We start from the raw sequence: 21019 nt of genomic DNA on the forward strand, positions 1-21019 counted from the left end.
TTTGTTTCACAGTGTTCTTGATTTTTATCTATTTAGTTTTGTATTAAGAAAGTTTCCTGTTAGTTTGTTTTTGGCTCTTTTATGAAGTTTGCATTTTGTCATTTCAGAAATCTGCATTTTTAATTTATTGCCAAAGTGACCTGACCTATAAGACAAAACTATTAAATGAATAACCAAAGTCAATAAAAATGGTTCTCTTTCCAAGGAAAAGTAACCTCAACTATCAAGGAGAGGTCTGTCAAGGATTGGTAAAGTTTAAACTTTTTGTATTTTTGTGTCCCTGATAATGGGTAGGGCATGAGATAAGGATAAAACAAGTAGCATTAGACCCAAAAGAAAGTCAAAGAAAAAATATATTCCAAAGTAACTGAGAAACTGTGGTTTTGATACCAAATAAAAGGAATTGAGGAAATAGGAATAGTGGAGTCAGGTAGGCAGCTGGGGTGCTGGCACAGCAGAGGAAGGGAAGAGGGGGAAGGAGGAGGTGATGGAATATTGTGACCATTCCTCAGGAATTAAAAAAGTTGGCATGAGCTGTTGCTAGAAGAGTTGATAATCAAGAGGAAAGATTGCTATGATAACATTTCAATTCAAATGTAAACATGGAACCGTATTTCATACTTAGTTGAACTTTCCATTATAAATGAATTTAATCAGAAAAAGCCTATGCTGAGTTGATGAAAACATGAATTTCTGCCTTAGTGTGGCCTTACAGCACATCATTGTCAAAAAAAGGTTGAAGGTCTAATGAACTTGGAGTACTGTCAGCTGTTTCTGACAGAGGCACCAAGAAAAATGTATGAGGTGTCTTTCCTGATCAGTTCCAAACACTAATGTTTCATGAAACTGTATGACTCTATCAACAATTTATCTGAAAAATTATAAAGCTTTTCTTAAAATGTAATCTCAGCCTATTAAAGTAACAAAGTCTTAACCACATAGCATGTCAAATACCTCTGTCTTTACTTTCTTAATCTTTGAAGCTGTAATAGCTACACTGTAATGTGCCCAGGTTTGTCAGTAGCTGGATTCATGTCTATGACTTCAGAGACTTTAGACATATCTCCTTCCCCTATGCCAACCTTTGTCTTTCCAGTTTGAAATGTTTTTAAAGGCACATATGGAAGTGTTCTCAGCCTGTTCCACTACTGTATGAAACATAAGAAGTTAAGGCAGAGAGGTGTCTTAGGAATCCTGTCAAGGAGGCAGCCCCAGGTTTGAGCAGCGTTCAAGGCTGGATCCACATACCTGCGTTGTGAAGCAACTCGTCTGCCTGCTTTGTTTGGATCTATGCCTTCTTGGCTGAAAGCAGTGATGACTATGATGAAGGCAGATGGTGTATTTACTGTCAGAAGACTATCAGTTTGCTCCCTGTTTCTTATGGAGTCTTGTGTATGATTCCTGGTATTTATTATCTCTTTTGTTCCTTATAGCATGAAGACCCAGGTATTTGTAATCCCAACTGCTGATGCGTTATGAGACTTATTTTATCAGATATAAAAGGGTCATGTGATATTACATAGCAGTGTGCTGATACCATCTTGTTTCAGTTTTGTCTCAAGCAAATTTACTCCTACTGACTTACATGGCTGCCAGTGTCTCATTTTGGAGAGGAGGCTACATTGGAGAATGGAACCATACTTTGAGTCAAGATTCTGGGGTTCTAATCCTGGCTTTAAGGAAAAAAGCAGTGTGGTATATTGGAAAGCCCATGGGCATAGAAAGAAAAGGGTTCTGGGTTTGCAGCTCCCTCTATCAATTGCTAGCTGTGACTTTCAACACATTACTTAACCTCTAGCCCTTATTTTGTTTTTAAAATGGCAGTAGTGTCTGTGTCACAAGGTTATTGTTGCATTTGAAAGAAATGATGCATGTTCATATGCCTGAAATCCAGAGGGCCCTCAATAAATTACAGCTGTTGTTCCCTGAGCTCCTGTTAATCTTCATTGTAGGTAAATAAGTAAGTTGAGCTGCTGCATGAGCATTTTTTTCCAGCTCTAAGCCTTTAAGGTTTAAAATAATCTGACCTCTCCATACACCTACACCTGCTCTGATTTAGAAAATGTAATACTATGGTAGAATTCCAAATCAGAAATAATTACTGACATTTACTGATCTTATCTTATATGCCAGAGACTGTGCAAAGGACTTTACATACATTATGTAATCATCATAAAGAACTCTTTGAGGTGTAGGTATTATTATTTTACAGAAGTACCAGATAAGACAGAGAAGTAACTTACCCACTGCTGATAAAATGCCAAGCCTAGGAAGTCTGGCTCGACAGTGAGTGCTATTGATGCTTACCTGATAGGGGATAGCAGATTTGGGCAGAGAAAAAAGTTGGGTGAAAGTTCAGTCATCACACAACCAATAGGATGGGGACCTCTGGAGCTGGGATGCCCAAGCAAAGTAGTCCTACATTGGTTTAAGGGCTTTTATACCCCCGTTTCAACCAGTTACTTGACTAGCTGTTCCCCAGAAAGGGGGTATACCCCTGGGGAGAGGTGCTTCTCTTTGGCAGTACTCAGCAGCTGGAGGAATGCCTGCTTAGGTCTTGAAGAGGGGGGATCTGGGTGGTGTGCCACAGTATCCACTACAGGACCAACAGATTCATATGCCCACTGCACAGTATACACTGAGACAGCAAGATTTGCAGCAGAGAAAGAGTTTAGTGATGGCAGGGCACTGAGAGGAGATGGGAGGAGACCCTCAAATTCATCTCGAGGAGTTCTGTATTGGGGTTTTTAAGGGGATCCTGGAGGGCAAGAGGCTGGAAAATTAGGGTCGTTGATTGGCTCAGGTAAGGGGGATGAAATCATCAGGATGTGGGAACTGCATTCTTTGGTGAGTCAGCTCCTTGTGGTCCTTCAGACCAGCTGAGTCCGTAGTTTCATCAGCATGAAGGACCTGAAAGATTATCTCAAAGCACAAACTCAACGTTTCATAATATTCAAGTTGTCTGTAGAGCAGTTAGGGGAAACTATAACCTTGTAACAGGGTCTACATGATTCTGAAGCAATAGGCAAACAATTATGAGGAAGGGATCAGACAGCAAGTTGACCTAATGATTAATCCTCAGTGTGCCGCAAGCTTGGTTTATTTTCGTTCCCCCCACCCCTTTTTCCCAGATTAATTTGATGAACTATGTAGGGACGGTTTCAGACACCACTCTAAAGGCATCCTAAAGACAGGGCTGACACAACCAAGGGACAGATCCCATTTCTTTTCATTTGACGTGACCTCTGTCATGATTCTTTAGAAAGAATGTGTGTGCCAAACATAAGGGGTAGACGGATGAGTACAGGTCACACTGAATCTAAAAAACACACTTTTCAGGAGGGAACTTCCTCAAGGAGATAGCACCTGAATTGATGGGGCGGCGTGGAGATGGCTGATTATTCCAGGCAGAAGGGCCAGTTTAAGCAAAAGCATGGAGGAGTGAAACAATAGTATTCTGTTTTCAGAAGCTGTGTAGATTTGACATATACATAATCAAAACATCATATGTGCGCCGTAAACACAATTTTTGTAAATTATACCTTAATAAAGATGGAGGAAAAAGGGCCTTCACTCGCCCAAATGATGCCCCTGTGCGGTTTTTTCTTTAAAGGCCCCTTTTCCTTTAAGTGAAAGTTTTAGTATATTATGCATCTGTACACAGTTTTATTATTATACCCCAGTACACAATATTTTAATGTTGAGAGATGGCGTAAACTGAGCTTAGAGCTGCAAAGACCTGCGTCAGGCCCCCGCCCCTGGGCCCTCATCGTCCAGCACAGCAACTGCAACATCACCTGGGCGTTTTCAGCTCACGTAGCGAGGTCAAGGTCCTGGGAGCCGAAATCTCCCTTGATGTTCAATCTTTTTAAATCTTTCCCAGCCTCTATTTCTCATCTGCAAAATGACGATAATCGCATTTGAAATTCTCCGTTTTCAAAATACAGGGATTTATTAAAGGATACGTAGGCTGGGGAAACAAGGGAGACGAAAGATCTAAATCTAAAAGGTAGACCAGAAAAAGGCAAGGGTGTCTAGCAACACAAAACAGTCAACATAGATTTTAAGACTCATTTATACTCTTTTCCTCCCGGGTTTGGGAGTTGCGGCTGCTACACAGGTCACAGTTGAAATAAAAGTCCTGGGACGGCGGCTGGCGCGACACTCTCGCCCCAGCACAGCGCAGGCTCTGACTGCCAATCTGCGGGGACCGCAGTTGCCAAGGCGACTCCGCGCGGCAGGGCAGGGCGGCCATCCGTCTGTGCCCGCCCCCTCACGCCGTGACGCGCTCTCACGCTTCCGCGCCTCCTGGCGCCCCGCGACGCCTGCCATTGGCTGGCCCTGCGGGTCTCACTATTCTCACTCCATCCGCGGAGCCAATGGCTGGGACCGCCAGGGGCTCCTTCGCGCGAGTCACACGATGTCGGCAACTGCACAGACCAATCACCGCGCCGAGAAGACGGGGCGGGAGCCCTCGCAGGCCAATAACGACAGGACTGAGCGCTTGGCCCACCGGGCTCCACCCCCGAGCCGGGCGAGGCAAGTTCCGAGGTCGGAACACCTGGCTGATCCTGGGTGACGGTGGCCGGCAGTCATCTCGCGGCCGTTCAGGTGAGGGGGTCGGGGGAGTGGCTCGTGAGCGAGGAAGGGGCAGCAGGTGGGCTCCCACTCGGTGCTCCGTGAGATCGAGGGGAGCGGGTTCGGGGTGCGGATGCGCGCGCTGGGCCGGACGCTGGCAGTGGTACCCGAGAAGGGGCGGAGGGAGACTGGAGTCAAGGTGGGCCTAGGGAAGGTACGTGCTAGAAAGGAGGAAAACGGAGTGAAATTCTTCAGTGATGGAACTAGGCTAGGACATGTTTCTTGCCCTTTAAAGAGTGTTGTCTTCGGGAGATGGGACGTAGAAGACAGTTGCAGCACAGGGTGGTAGCTTGGCGAAAGTTATACAAAAGCAGGAAACACTGGAAGGAGGTAAGATGTAATGTGCTTTGGGAGTAGGGGGGTTGGGAAGGGCGTCCGAGAGGAGGTTGCTGAAGGGTGACTAGGAGTTGGATGGGAGGACATCACCTGTAAGGGAACGATATTTCCGTGGGCAGAGAGGAATGAAGCAGTAGCAACCATGGGTGATCAGATACTGTAAAAATGTGAAGTGTAGGATGGCGAGAATGTAACAAATGAAGAGTGAAGAAGTCTGGAAGGGCCTCGTGTGCATCAATCACAGAGGGGCTTGATCTTTATGCTTAGGGCAAGCACTCCCTTGAACTTTGAGTGTTTTAAGGAGCTTATTTCTTATGTTTAGATTTATATAGATCCTGGCATTGCATCTTAGAGATAAGGTTTAAGAAGGGCAAGCTTGGAGGCAGGGCAAGTCCAGAAAATGAAGGAGCTGGTGAAATCCGTTTTAAAGTGCCAAAGGACAGAGACTGGCTGACAGCTAAACTTCAAGGTTTCTGAGAATCCACAAATAACTAAATTTATCTAGTCAGCCTGCTCCAGAGTACGCTTCCAGTCATTTAGGTTGCCCAAGAATGAGTAAAGCAAAAGGAAATTCAATTTTCCAAGACCTCGTTTCCCCCCTCCTCTTTAATTCCTTATTCAGTTAGCAACAATATATCCATTCCCTTGCTCCTTTGTGAAAAGTAAGTTCCTGAATGTTAAGTAAACCAAGTGTTTCTAAATTGGGTAAGAGTTTGAAGACTTAATCAAGGCAGCAGAGATGGGAGGGACTTAAAACGTTATGTCTGAGAATTAAGCATTAAAGGTGGTCTAGCATTTGGGCGGGGTTTGTGAGGAGCACGTACTGAACCTTTGGACCTGCTGAGTGAGTTCGTGTGCCTCTGAACTCTCTGATTGGATATGACCAGTAAACTTGGATAATCAGATCCTGGAGTTTAGGGGAGAGGGCAAGAGGTAGAAAGGATGGATATCAGCGTATTTTTAAAACAGAAAATAGTTAAGATCACCCAAGACCATCTAGAATCGTTAGAAGGGAGTAAGGAAGGCATTATTGGGAAACTTTCCAGCTTGAATTCTCATATTCTTTCTACTCTCCTGGTTGAGTTTTTGGAGTGCTGTTCTCTCTGTGCAAAACCCCTCCCTTGACCCTCTCTCCCTCGCTCTATTTTTTAACTTGTCAGTTTCCTCTCCTGTTCTAGGTCTCAGTTTAGATAGCACCTTTCTCTAGAAGTTCATAGCACTGTGTATTCCCCCCTTTATTTTTCTTATCACCTAATTTTTGATGGTTTGGACACTAGTTGTTATTCCTCACTAAATTTTGTGTTTTGTGAACTCAGGGGTAAGGGCAGCAGCTGGCACAATGAATGCACAATACTTGTCAGAGTGAATGCATTTGAGTTCCAAGAACCAAGGAAAGGCAGTATTTCAAGAAGAGAAATATCAAATCTTCCAGATTAGTCAAATAAAATAAACTCCAAAAACCAAAAAGTTTATTGAGTTTGGCAACTGGAGATCCATAGCGATTTTTTTGTTTGTTTTTTTGAGACGGAGTCTCGCTCTGTTGCCCAGGCTGGAGTGCAGTGTTGGGATCTCAGCTCCCTGCAACCTCAGCCCCCCAGGTTCAAGCAATTCTCCTGCCTCAGCCGTCCAGGTAACTGGGAATACAGGCGTGCTCCATGACACCTGGCTAATGTTTTTGTATTTTTTTGGTAGAGATGAGGTTTCATCATATTGGCCAGACTGGTCTCGAACTCCTGACCTTGTGATCCGCCCACCTCGGCTTCCCAAAGTGCTGGGATTACCAGCGTGAGCCACCGCACCCGGCCTCCTTAGTGATTTTAGTAAGAGTAAGTTCAGTGCAGTGATGACAATAGAATGCAGAGTGCAGTTGCTAGAATATAAACAGGACATAAGAAGATAAAGACAAGTCATGTGAAATACCTTTTCAGAGGGCTTAGGTAAACTATAGGAATTATTCTCCTTGTACTCTAATACTTATTATGGGTTGTATTTATAACTGTAGTATAATATAATGGATGACTGCGTGGGCTTCCCCACTTAGCATTTGTTAAGTTAATCATTAACTTAACATTAAACATTTGTTAATGCCCGAAGCATTAGACTTCAGGCAAGTTGCTTAATCTTTCTAAACCTCAGTTATTTTATCTATAAAATGGGGATAAAATAATACCTACCTCACGAAGGTGTGGTAAGGATTGAAATTAAAATGTAAGAGCATGTAGCATGCTTTGAACACAGTTCTTGGCACAGAAAGTGCCCAATAATTGTTAGTTTCTTGTAGCTATTACATGCCAGGTCCTGTACTGAGTGCTTTATATGCATTATCTCTTGGACTCACTGGAAGACCTACTGTTTTAATTTCTGTCGATGAGAAAACTGCATCACAGAGAGGTTACGAAATTTGCCCAAGGTCACAGGACAGGACTAGTAAGTGGTCTTGGTTCATCATTGTCAAATTTACTAATCACCTTGTGAAAAATTAAGATTGGATGGTTGTCTTATTTTACAACTTAGAAGATGATTGAAGACATTTTGTTGTAGGTGGGGAGCCAGATTGCAAGTAGCTCAGTGAGTTGTGTGGGTGAGTTAAGCAATCTTTTTTTTTTTTGAGACAAGAGTTTTGCTGTTCATGCCCAGGCTAGAGTGCAATCTCAGCTTACTGAAACCTCCACCTCCTCAGTTCAAGTGATTCACCTGAACTCCTGACCTCAGGTGATCTGCCGGCATCAGCCTCCCCAAGGTGCTGGGATTACAGGCGTGAGCCACCATGCCCAGCTGAGTTAAGCAATCTTTATGTAGAGCTCTCCTTTGAGAAAGAAGTTGGTTGGTTCAAAGGAAGATAAATGAGACAGTGGCTTGGAAGAGGTAATGGAGGCTAGGAAGGTGTTTATTAACAAAGGAGGCTGGGCACAGTGGCTCACACCTAATCCCCACACTTTGGGAGGCTGAGATGGGAGGATCACTTGAGCCTAGGAGTTTAAGACCAGTCTGGGCAACATAGGGTGACCTATGTCTCCACAAAAAATAAAAATTAAAAAAAATTAGCCAGGCGTGGTAGTGTGTGCCTGTGGTCCCAGCTACGAGGGGCTGAGGTGGGAGGATTGCTTGAGCCTGGGAGGTCGAGGCTGCAGTAAGCCATAATTGAGCCACTGCATTCCAGCTTGGGTGACAGAGTGAGACCCTGTCTGGAAAAAAAAAAGAAAAGAAAAGACGGGAATGTGTTTTTAGACGTGAGGGAATGGATTCCCTGAAGGGAGAAGGATGAAAGATAAGAAAGGATAAGTGATGGACAAGTTCTTGAGGTAAGGTAAGAACACAGGAAGACTGGTCAGTCTCAGAGGAAAGAATGAATGAGCAAAGAAATTTTGAGGCTTGTAATGACACAGGATGGAACACTATAGTCACTGTGGTGTAAGTCATTTGAGATGAGTAGGACAGAAGAAGGAGGGCATGAAGTGAATTCAGATGCCTGAAGGAGTTGGCTAGGTTCTCAATATTCCTTCTGTAGAATGGGATAAAAGGTCAATTTGAGAAGTGTTGGGAAGGGGACTTTTTAAGCACTAGAACGCTTCTGAGGTTTTAAAATACTCATTTTTAAATGGTCCCAAAAATTCATAAATTAGAAGCAGCAGTGGTGAACATTTTTAGGAAAGTGACTTTTGAAAAGTTTGTATTTTGGTTTGTGACCTATTGAGCTTATTTATTATGTAAGTAGAACAAGCTCATTTAAAAGTTTAAATTGTGCAAAAGACATAAGAAATTTTCTTTTCTCTCTTCCATAACACTGTCTCCTACCCCTCCACACTGTCTTCCACAACACTCTCCCCTACCCCGCCACACTCCATCTTCCATTTTCCATAACACTCTCCCCTGCCCCGCCACACTCCATCTTCCATAACACTCTCCCCCGCCCCGCCACACTGTCTTCCATAACACTCTCCCCTGCCCCGCCACACTCCATTTTCCATAACACTCTCCCCTGCCCCACCACACTCTGTCTTCTATAACATTCTCCCCTACCCCGCCACACTCTGTCTTCTATAACATTCTCCCCTACCCCGCCACACTCTGACTTCCATAACATTCTCCCCTGCCCCGCCACACTCCATCTTCCATAACACTCTCCCCTGCCCCGCCACACTCCATCTTCCATAACACTCTCCCCTGCCCCGCCACACTCCATCTTCCATAACACTCTCCCCTGCCCCGCCACACTCCATCTTCCATAACACTCTCCCCTGCCCCACCACACTGTCTTCCATAACATTCTCCCCTACCCCGCCACACTCTGACTTCCATAACATTCTCCCCTTCCGCACTATGCTCTGTTCTCCATAACACTATCTCCTACCCGATCACACACCTGTTTTCCTAGAAATCACCACTCTAAATTGTTCCCTTTGTAACCATATGTACATTTTCTGTTTCTGTGTGTCTCTATATGTACATATGCATAGAAGTGCATAAATAAAATATATATCCTTTTCAAAAAATCTTATGTGGGACTCTGACTATGCATATTATTCTGTAACTTGTTATTTGGATTAACACTGTGTCTTAGACATCTTTCTACGTAGAGCGTATAGATCTTGTTCTTTTAAATGGCGGTATAATTGTTTATGGAAGGACTTAATTTATTTAACCCATACCTTGTTGATGGCTTGTGTTTTGCTTTTATTTTTTCCTGTTTTTGCTGTTACAAGAAATGCTTCCTTCTATCTTAGTGTATCTGCCTTTGTACCCTTGAATGAGAAAGTTGCTGCTTCAAAGGATGTGTTCATTTTGAATTATGATAGGTGTTGCTTATTTTTCCTCCAGTGATAACACTGATGTATCCCCCCTGCCCACAATGTATGGTCATGCCTGTTTTCTCACCCCCTTACCAGTACTGGACATTGGGCACTAATAAACTTTTAAAGATGTGCTACTCAGGCTAAAAGTTTCTCTTTGTTTTAGGGTGCATTTCCTCATTTGAATGAAGTGAGGATTCTTCCTTGTTTAGTGACCATTTGTCTTTATTTTTCTGTGAACTGCTTTTGTCATTTTTCTATTGTCTTTTTTGTCTTTTTTCTAAATCTCACTTTGTAGCCGTTTGTTGTAAAATGTTGGAAATATTTTTCCCAGTTTGTCATTTTATCTTTGACTTTGTTTATGACTGTCTTTCTATTACCCAGTAGGAAGTACTTAATTTTTATGTACTCGTATTTGGTAGGCTTTTTCTTTATAGGTTCTTTTGGCTGTAAGTGATACATTTAAACCCAGCTATTGCTTATTTAAATTAGAAGCTTTTCCATGAGAACCACACTGATGATTTCTTTAAATATAGCTTGAAAAAAATTTTCCCCTATTCTTTTAGCTATTGTTCTTGAAAATAATGTGTTTTTAAAGGAATATCTACAAATGGAAATGGTGATGATATCCAGCAAATTTTTTAAAATGGTGTAAAACCATTTGTACTCCTTTAGTAATTTTTTGGTAAAAAATTTGTACTCCTTTAGTAATTATTTTAAAAATGATCAGAGGATGCATTTTTTAACTGTTTTATTTTTTGAATTATTGTTTAACTTATTATATGTATTCATTTCTACAGAATTATAAGGCTGTCTGCAGAGATTTGAAAAATGGCAACAAATGAAAGTGTCAGCATCTTTAGTTCAGCATCCTTGGCTGTGGAATATGTAGATTCACTTTTACCTGAGAATCCTCTGCAAGAACCATTTAAAAATGCTTGGAACTATATGTTGAATAATTATACAAAGTTCCAGATTGCAACATGGGGATCCCTTATAGTTCATGAAGCCCTTTATTTCTCGTTCTGTTTACCTGGATTTTTATTTCAATTTATACCTTATATGAAAAAATACAAAATTCAAAAGGTGAGTATAAGGGACTAGAAATAGAATATTATTAATGTTGCTGAATATTTTAAAAGTAAATAGGGCTTTGGTTTGAGAGGCTAAATCAGTGATATACAATAGAAATATAATGAAGCCATGTGTGTAATTTTAAATTTTCTAGTAGAATACATAGAAAACGTAAAAATAAATAAATTAATTTCATAATGTGTATTATTTAACTCAGTAAGTGTAAAGTATTGCTGGGTACAGGGTCTATGCCTGTAATTCCAGCACTTTGGGAGGCGAAGGCAGGAGGATTGCTTGAGGCCAGGAGTTCAAGACCATCCTGGGAAACCTAGCAAGACCCTGTCTCTACAAAAAAAATACAAAAATACCCAAGCATGGCAATGTAAGTCCTAGCTACTTATGAGGCTGAAGCAGAGGGATTGCACCACTATACTCTAGCGCAGGCGACAGAGTGAGACCTTGTCTCAAAAAAGAATAAGAAATAAATGTAAATTATTATTTCAACCAGTAATCAAAATCTAAAAAATGCTTAATGAGATATTTAATAAGTCTTTGCAATCCCGTGTGTATTTTACATTAATTTTAGTCTATCTCAATTTAGGCTAGCCATGTTTAAAGTGTTTGGTAGCCACATGTTACTAGCTGAATTGAATAACACAGTCCTAGGTCATTATTGATAATATTTCAAGAATAGTTTATTAAATTGGGCTTTAAGTAGATGTGATGGTTATCTAATTTAAGTTTACAAATTTTAATGTTTAAGCTAGCTGGAAAGGAAAGGTATGGTGATTTGTGCATATTTTTCAGTTCACCCCAACTCTATGTTCCAGCAAATCTCAGGGACTGTTAATACAGTATGACCTTGATCAGGGCTATCAAAGTTTTTTTCCCCTAAATATATGGTAGGTAGTTCTGCAGCATTCATATCATCCCAAATAAGGAGGTGAAGCTCCTCGTTTCTGGATATTTGCTTCATTGCACTAAACGTTGAGAGGTCGCTATGTACATGACAAGGTGAAATCTAGTGTGTAGTCTATGAGCTTGACATGAGAATTTGGCGTAGCTTATTAGAAAGATGAATTATTTGTCAGCATTTGGTAAGCTGATGATAGTTTCTAGTGTTTACTGTTTACTTTTCAGAAAAAGTCGCTCCAAACTAAAATTCAAGGGCACACAGTCTTGGTGGAAAGTAGACCGCTGAGAGTATTCATCTATGGAAAGTAATTTCCATTCACTCAGTACAATTGGCCCTCCTTATCCATGGGTTATGTATCCATGGATCCAACCAACTGCAGATCAGAAATATTCAGGGGAAAAAATTGTGTCTACACTTTACATGTACAGTCTTTTTTTTTCCTTGTCATTATTCCAAATAACAACTATTTATAGAGCATTTGCATTTTATTAAGTATTATAAGTGGTGTAGAGATTATTTCAAGTATACGGGAGGATATGCGTAGGTTATAGGTTATGTCAAATACTATGTCATTTTGTATCAAGCACTTGAGCATCTTCAGATTTTGGCATTTGCAGAAAGTCCCAGAACCAATCCCCCAAAGATACCAAGGGACAACTGTATATATTTTGGATGGCAGTCTGTACACATTCTCTGTTATCATTCTGTTAGTTTCACAGCCTCTCCCAGAGGCTCACTTTAAGCAAGTGTTAATATTAATCCTCTCTGGGGATAATACAGGGGTCAGATGACGGCGGACTCCAGGCCAAAGGTGAAAAGAGCAAAGGGTAAAGGTGAAGGTAATGAAAAATAATGTAACCCAAAGGAGAGTATTCTGTGACCCTCAATTAAGGTCACAGAAGTTCCAAAGTGCTTTTTAGAAAAGCACCTGCTTTGAAAGGCAGAATTAAGTTTGGATGTCTAAGTTCTAATGCACTTTTAGGGTGATTGTGGCTGCCATGTGTCACCCAATGATTTATTTATAGAGCTGATGCATTGTATGGCTGGCCAGGCAAAAGCATCCTTTTTCTCCTTCACTGCACTTTGCAAGTGACTCATTGGTTGGAAGTAGTAACCTTTACAGAGAGAGGAAGAGCTTATTCAGGCAAGGGTATATGAGCAGCTTTAAAATATAGTGTGGCAAAGGAAAGAATAAGCTGTAGTCTAGTTGGTCAGAACTAGTTGTTTATGAACAGATTGAAAGGCTGGGTAATACGGTTTCAAGTCTGTACTCAGCAAATCTTTACGTTTCATAGCCATTAAAGTCCATGCTTTGAGCATTTTTGATAAAACGTGATTTTAAATCAGGACTAGTTTTCACAAGTTAAAGGCGTTTTAAAAGAAACCAAAATATCAATACAAATTAATTACAGGTTTATGCATTTTGAAGGCAGATACCCTGATTAACATTGAGGGTATCAATTGTTTAAGAGAAAATATTTGAGAATTATATTTAACGTATGCAATAAATGTTTTTATTCTTAAAATTGTCAAAAAGAAGCAGCTGGTGGTGGTGATGAAATAGTACTAAAGACTTTCTGCTTTCAAACAGAACAGACAGCTGGAGAGCTAATGCACATCCTTGCTAGTTAGGGGAAATTTCACAGGAATGAAAAAGTAAAGCAGACTTTGCAGGATCTATTTCTTTCAAAAAAAAAATCATACATGTTAGTAATTCTCCAAAAATTTTCCTCAAAGATAAATGTACTAAAAATATTATTTCTAAAGTATGTGGCCCTTGTAAAGGTATTCTTCTATATTAAGTACAGTTATGCTTAAAGTAAAATGTGGTAAACTTTCATTTTGCACTAGGTATGAATTTGTATTGCTAACTGTCTTTGTAACTAATTTATGTATACTCTAAATGGTATAGCATGTGATTTTATTATAGTTGATTAACTTTGTAATTTCTGTAACTACATCGATATCACAGTCTACCTGGGAAATTAAGTCTGTTAGCCATAGTTTCTGTAGGAGACAGTCTATTGCAAAATGAAGCCTGAATCTTTCATTTATTTTGTCCCCAATTACAGAGTGGAGGTTTAGAGGAGTGGGGTTAGATAATGCTCAGATTAGAAATACAAAGGCAGTTGTCAGATCCTCTCATTTTACTGTTGAAGAAACTGAGTTGTAAACATTACAAGAGCTAGTTAACTGGTGAGTAGCAGCCCTGGTATTAGAGCACAAGTCTCTGGATTGATTCTTAGTTCAGTGCTTTTCCTATTTTTGTCAGGAAGATATCCCTTAAAGAATTTCAAAAACAGAACTGGATCTGGAGACCTAGATTTTAGTTAGTCCTACTTCTGCTAATAACTGCATGTGTGACCCTCCCCAAGCTGGTTGACCTCTTTGGGCTTTTACTGATGCTCAGTAGTTCCCGTACTTTGAATATCATGTTGAAATAAAATAGTTTTGTTGGCAGATTTCTGAGTTTTTCAGCAGTGACGTTTAAAATGAAGCAATAGCTGATATTTATTGTCACCATCGTTTTGTAAAACCCGAAGCACTTTTTTTATATCTTAAGTGCAGTCCTATAAATTGAATACATTTAGTTAGTTTTTGTTTTGTTTTGTTTTGCTTTGTTTTTTATAATGGCTTGTTAAGCCATTATAATGGGTATCCTGATGAGGTCTTATGAACATCTCATGTTGATCTAACTTTTCTCATTTTGACTGGAATCTGTGAACTCCATAATCAGGACACATCTCTGTACCTCTCAACACAGAGTTTGTAATTCTGTCATTGGATATGAACAAAAGTGCACTTATTTATTGGAATGAATACCACTGAGTGCCTGGAAGCATCGACTTAAACTGTGTACAAGGCTTCCAGTGCTTCGTGTACAACTTCTTCAATTGCGGACACCCACCTGTAATCTTAGCATATTATATTTCTTCTTCTCTGAAACTTCTGGTAAAAGAAGTGAAGTGAATGATGTGTGGCAGCAAACACTGGAGAATTATTCATTCTGTAGTGTTTCTTTGTTTGAGATCATTATGGCTGGGTGCGTCTGTTAACAGTTTCTTCACCTAAAGTAGTGATAGTAGTTGTCAAGAATTTAGAAGGTAAAGATTCCTGAGTCTTAGTTACTATAAAGTTAACATTTAACTGACATAGAATTAAGGTCCAACATAAACAGAGAAAAAATTAGGTCAAGTTAAACTCTGATAGCAGAGACTAATATTAGATATTGTGATTTTTCTCCATAGGATAAGCCAGAGACATGGGAAAACCAATGGAAATGTTTCAAAGTTCTTCTCTTTAATCACTTCTGTATCCAGCTGCCTTTGATTTGTGGAACCTATTATTTTACAGAGTATTTCAATATTCCTTATGATTGGGAAAGAATGCCAAGATGGTATGTAGATAAAAATTTGGCTTTTACACGCAATGGTGGCTTATTCAATTAAGTTATAGTTAATGTTTACCCTTTTTCTTAATTTTAATTAATGTTTGTTCTAAACTTTGGAAGTAAATAAATAGTAGAAAACTAAACCATAGTAAAATCTTAAAATGTTTCCATTTTTACATCTTTAAAATATTTTATTGGAAGGTGAGCGTCTAGTATCAGAAGTTTCCATAACGTCTTTTGTATGTTTATATACATATATAAGTGCTTATGTTGACAAAAACTATGTCACATTTTAAGTTTAAAATAAATGAAATATATGAGAATCATTTACGAGGTTTATAGAAATTGTGTTCATATAAACAAAAATATGTACGTGTATATATACACATATACACACACATAGATATACTCATGCATCACTTAACAGGGATACCTCTTGTGAAACGTGTCATTAGGCAAGTTGTGCAAACATTGTAATGAAATGAAATTGGTCTAGTGGGCAGTCTCTTTAACCTTACATCAGATTATGTAGCTGTATCTGGTGGTTTTGAGAATTTATTTATGAATATATCCAATTAGGTCAACCTGGTAACCTGGGGTGTTTAGTTTTATGTAATGTCTCAAGCATCCGCACTAAAAGTCTGGATAGTTTAAGTAAACATTATTTCTTACACATTACAACATTTTTATCTTAAAGGTATTTTCTTTTGGCAAGATGCTTTGGCTGTGCAGTCATTGAAGATACTTGGCACTATTTTATGCATAGACTCTTACACCACAAAAGAATATACAAATATATTCATAAAGTTCATCATGAGTTTCAGGTATGTGAGAGTTATATTTAATTCTTTCTGTTCAAGGCAAAATGTCTGTTTTCATTGCCCGAGCATTTTTCTAAAATTGTTGGTGACGTTTTTATTTTCTTTTCCTTTGGCATGATTATTAAGAACAACACACACACGCACATACAAACAAGTCAATTCTACACATTGTCTTCATTATTTAAATTTCATGGTAAAGTGAGATCTGAAAGAAAAGTATTACATGAAAGTTTGGACTTCCATCCTTGTGGACAGTGCTACACTGGCACAGCTAGATCCTCACATTGCTAACTCCCACAAAAACAGTAACTTTTATTAGAACTGCCTTTTTTTTTTTTTTTTTTTTTGGGAGATGGAGTTTTGTTCTTGTTGTCCAGTCTGGACTGCAATGGCATGAGCTCGGCTCACTGCAGCCTTCACCTCCTGGGTTCAAGTGATTCTCCTGCCTCAGCTTCTCAAGTAGCTGGGATTACAGGCATGCGTCACCACGCGTGGCTAATTTTGTATTTTTAGTGGAGACGGGATTTCACTATGTTGGTCAGGCTGGTCTCGAACTCCTGACCTTGGGTGATCCACCCACCTTGGACTCCCAAAGTACTGGGATTACAGGTGTGAGCTACCATGCCCAGCCTATTAGAATTGCTTTGATGTAGCTTTATCACACTGGCTATGTATGTTTTGCATTGATCGTGGTTACATGGTATGCAAGTGTATGCCTAGATAAATCATCATTACATATAGAATCAATATAACTTTGTAAAACTTTATGCATAAATAGAATATATGTATTAGTGAAGTTCTCCAGTGAAGCAGAATCATTGGGGGATATATACACAGAGAGAGAGAGATTTATTTTAAGGAATTGGCTCATGCAAGTGTGGGGCTATCAAGTCTGAAATCTGTAAAGCAGGCTTACAGACTGGAAATCCGGGTAAGAATTGTTGCAGCATTGGGTCCAAATTCCGTGGCGCAGCAAGTTGGAAACTCAGGCAGGGTTTCGGTGTTGCAGTCTTGAGAATCCTTCTTCAGGAAACCTCAGCCTTTATCCTGAAGGCCTTCAAATGATTGGATGAAGTCCACCCTCATTATGAAGGGTAATCACCTTTACTCAGAGTCTACTGATTTAAATGTTAACAACATCTAAAAAATACCTTCACAACAACATCTAGACTGATATTAATCAAACAGTTGGGTATCATAGCCTAGCCAAGTTGACACATAAAATTAACCATCACAATAGCTAAGAAATGAAGAATTTCTTATCTGTTTGTTTTAGGCTCCATTTGGAATGGAAGCTGAATATGCACATCCTTTGGAGACTCTAATTCTTGGAACTGGATTTTTCATTGGCATCGTGCTTTTGTGTGATCATGTAATTCTTCTTTGGGCATGGGTGACCATTCGTTTATTAGAAACTATTGATGTCCATAGGTGAGTATCGATTTCTGTTCAGGTATAAAATATAATGAAATGTATTTATTTTCATGGCTGTCAGATTATCATATTTCTAAGTAGACTAATAGAAGTTAATCTTCTTAATGTTATATTAAGAAAACATAATTGTTGAATATAAGTTTAAATAATAGATGTTTTTACATTCTAGCCTATGCTGTTATAATTTTTGTAGTGATAATGTGTTATTAGGGCAAATATATATTTAGGACAAGCAATTTCTTTATCCTTCTGTAATAAGCCTAAACCTAACTCATATTTGAAAAAATATCAAAGCATTCAGCCTTCATTGCATAAGACTTTCTAATCTCTACTGTCCAGCACTGATAAAAGCACTTGCAAGATGAAACTACTGCTTGTAGCATGTACATATTTCTAATGCTTCCTTTCTGCTGATTGGAAGACATTTTGTGGTAAATTATTTATATTGAATGCCTTCTTAAATGCTTATTCTAATTGTTCATTATTTTTTAATTATGTGTTCATTGCATTTTGACTTGGGACGTACTTTTGTACTCATGAATGCAGAATATCAAACTCTAAGAATTATTTTTAAAGTGCTAAAGTAGCAAAATTAATGCTTCTAGTCCTAGGCAGAGAATATTCTTCTGTAGAAAAATTGTAATTGACATTTCTTTCATTTTTTTTGTATCCATTGTTTCTTTCTGCCTTCCTTCCTCTAAGCCCCTCAAAGGAAGAGAGGGTTAGAGAGATTCACATAAGTATAACTGGATGTCATTGTAGATATGTAGTTAGAAATAAAGGAGCATACTTTAAATGGGACTCTTTTTTGAAGCCATTTGTCTTCTCCCAACTATAGAAAAGTACACTGGTATTTTGGTTAATTGTGGTACATTTGATTCCAACTTGTCAATTGCCTAAAAAACTAAATGAAGTTGCTATACAGGGATTCGTGGGCCTGCCCTTTTTAATACTTGATACTAATTTTATGTGACTTTCCCTAAAAAACATATTTAGTGTTTTGGGCTTCATTTACAAGTGTTATAGATTATGGTGAGGAAGCTTCCTCTAAAACATAAAAGAAAATTAATTCTTAAAAATCTGTGTCTAAAGATTCATTACTATAATCCCTGTCTTCCATCATTCACATATTTTATCATAAAATAAATGATTTTCATAGATTTTTTTTAAGGATTTTTTTTCTTAGAGTGGTTTCTAGAATATACACCATTTTCTGTGTTTGCTGTTTGTGAACATCTTAGAAATAAAGTGGTCTAGGCAAAGTGGAATGTTATCTAAATTGGTTAATGTGAACACATGATTAGTAATAGAAACAACAATTATTTGAGATGTACTTATTCCTTAATAATGTTTATCATTTTTGTTTCAGTGGCTATGATATTCCTCTCAACCCTTTAAATCTGATCCCTTTCTATGCTGGTTCTCGGCATCATGATTTCCACCACATGAACTTCATTGGAAACTATGCTTCAACATTTACATGGTGGGATCGAATTTTTGGAACAGACTCTCAATATCATGCCTATTATGAAAAGAGGAAGAAGTTTGAGAAAAAGACTGAATAAATATCTCGTGTAAACCTTCCTGAAAGATAAACGTTTTCCTGAATTCAGAAGCTAGTAGCTTAACATTGCTTCTGGAGAGCAGAAATAAGCATGTCTTCTGGCTACTAAGTGATAAAAAGAACATTAACAACCTTTAATTACCTTCCTAGTGGGAACTTTTTCTACTTTACCTACAAGTTCTATATATGTAGAAATGAATGACTATATATTTAAGTACAGTTTTCATGAGAAAGTTTTAAAGGCCATATTCCTAAGCTTCCAAGAAGGTTTTGGGTACTAGAAGTATTCATCTATGGCTTTTCTCCCAGTAGAACCATAGGCCTGAAGTTGACATTGGTCTTTAAATCTTTTAGATACATCCTGGTCATTTCAGAAAATTCTTCATAGTGGTGTTGGCCTTGTATTTAACTTTTTTGGGTTTTTTTGAGATGAAGCCACACTCTGTCACCGAGGCTGGAGTGTAGCGGCACAATCTCGGCTCACTGCAACCTCTGCCTCCCAGTTCAAGCAATTCTCCTGCCTCAGCCTCCCAAGTAGCTGGGATTACAGGCACCCACCACCATGCCCAGCTAATTTTTGTATTTTTGTAGAGATGGGGTTTCACGATGTTGGCCAGGCTGGTCTTGAACTTCTGACCTCAAGTGATCTGCCCACCTTGGCCTCCCAAAGTGCTGAGATTATAGGTATAAGCCACTGTGCCCAGCCTTTTTAACTTTAAACATGTTTTAGAATTTGCCTAAAGATCAAAATGTCATGGATTGAAGCTCATCAATTGATGGCAGTGAGTGACTGAAGCTTCCAAATCAAGAAAAGCCAGCACCAAGAACTTCCATTCTAATCTAGACTGACCAGTTTGAGCTGATTCTCCTTGAAGAGTCCTTCTTGATTGCAGTGCAGTACTGGCATTTCTGAGTGGATGTAAGTGGAGTATTTTAGTCTAAAGGCTTTTCAAGTTACTTGAATTTTTTAAAAAATTGAGGAGCTTTATTTCTATTTACCCTTTCATTTTTGTATATCAAATTTCCATTGTCATTAAAAACTGTATCTTGAAAGTTTGTGAACTGACTTGCTGTATTTGCACTTTGAGCTCTTGTAATAAATGTGATTTTTGTCTGATTATCTGGTTTCCAGTTTTAAACATTGTCACCTTTTATTCTTAAAATTGAAAGTACAGAAATTAAGTTATTAAGTTTTACAACAAAAGGATTGGTTTCTTTTTTTTTTTTTTAAGTGCTTCCTTTGCCGAAATGTTTCCTTGCTGTTTGAACATGAATTTTTCAGGTTTAATTATTGTGGGAAATCGTGTTGACCTAGTAAAGCAATACTTATTGAAGCAGCTCTTTGCCCTGCTTAGATAATATGTGTTTTCTCTACAGTTGAAGAATAGAGCTAAACTTTTCAGGACTGATAGAATCTCAAGTATCTAAGTTGTAACTCCTCAAGGGTTGGTAATTCTTAGATATGGTGGTAATTATTTTTATTTTTTTAACTGTGGAGTCATTATCTGGTGACTTCCTTTTTTTTTCTTTTTTTGAAAGCTTACGCAGTAAAGATGTCCAAGTAAGGGATTCAGATACTTAAAACTGATAAAATGTTTTGTTTGTAGGTCACGCTTTATACCTTGTATGTGGTTCGTATGTCCACCGTGTGTGTGTGTGTGTGTATGTGTGTAAATTTGTTACAACCCTCAAGCAACAAATTTGGGGCTGGCTGCAATTAAAATTGTGCTGTTTGCTACAAATAGAGCTACCATACAATCCAGAAATCCCATTACTGGGCAATTATCTAAAGGAAGTGAAATCGGTATATGGACGAGACATCTGCACTCTCAAGTTTATTGTAGCACTTCACAATAGCCAAGAGAGGGAATCAATGTAGGTGTGGATTAAGAAAATGTGGCATATATACACAATGGAATACTTCTCAGCCACAAAAAAGGAACCTTGTCATTTGTGGCAACATGGAAGGAACTGGAAGATACTGTGTTAGGTGAAATAAGCCAGGAAGAAAGTTAAATACTGCGTGTTCTCACTCGTGGAAGCTAAAAAGAGTTG

The 21019-nt window shown here is 38.9% G+C and overlaps 1 protein-coding gene across 4 annotated transcripts; it reads left to right on the plus strand.

The window, feature by feature from the left end:
• The first annotated feature begins 4514 nt into the window (after window positions 1–4514).
• On the plus strand, window positions 4515–20082 carry MSMO1 (methylsterol monooxygenase 1). Of its 4 annotated transcripts, XM_065545670.1 has the most exons (7): window positions 4515–4611; window positions 4874–4968; window positions 10565–10850; window positions 15003–15151; window positions 15843–15969; window positions 17243–17397; window positions 18770–20082. In XM_065545670.1, the coding sequence occupies exons 3-7, from the start codon at window positions 10596–10598 to the stop codon at window positions 18963–18965; spliced, it is 882 nt and encodes a 293-aa protein (XP_065401742.1). In that variant the 5' UTR covers window positions 4515–4611; window positions 4874–4968; window positions 10565–10595; the 3' UTR covers window positions 18966–20082. The 4 variants fall into 4 exon arrangements, with proteins under 4 accessions (XP_065401742.1, XP_065401743.1, XP_065401741.1 ...); XM_065545671.1 differs by lacking the exon at window positions 4874–4968 and having other exon boundaries at window positions 4515–4792; XM_065545669.1 differs by lacking the exon at window positions 4874–4968.
• Window positions 20083–21019: the final 937 nt, after the last annotated feature.

This window comes from Macaca fascicularis, chromosome 5 (assembly GCF_037993035.2).
Source record: "Macaca fascicularis isolate 582-1 chromosome 5, T2T-MFA8v1.1".
NCBI classification, from domain to species: domain Eukaryota; kingdom Metazoa; phylum Chordata; class Mammalia; order Primates; family Cercopithecidae; genus Macaca; species Macaca fascicularis.

What these genes read in the sequence shown, in the direction of transcription:
- MSMO1 (XM_065545671.1), top strand. Translation starts at nt 10,596, where the DNA reads ATGGCAACAAATGAAAGTGTCAGCATCTTTAGTTCAGCATCCTTGGCT. An exon ending in TGGGAAAGAATGCCAAGATG is followed by an intron (nt 15,152 to 15,842) that starts GTATGTAGATAA and finishes TTTATCTTAAAG; the next exon opens with GTATTTTCTTTTGGCAAGAT. An exon ending in GAAACTATTGATGTCCATAG is followed by an intron (nt 17,398 to 18,769) that starts GTGAGTATCGAT and finishes TTTTTGTTTCAG; the next exon opens with TGGCTATGATATTCCTCTCA.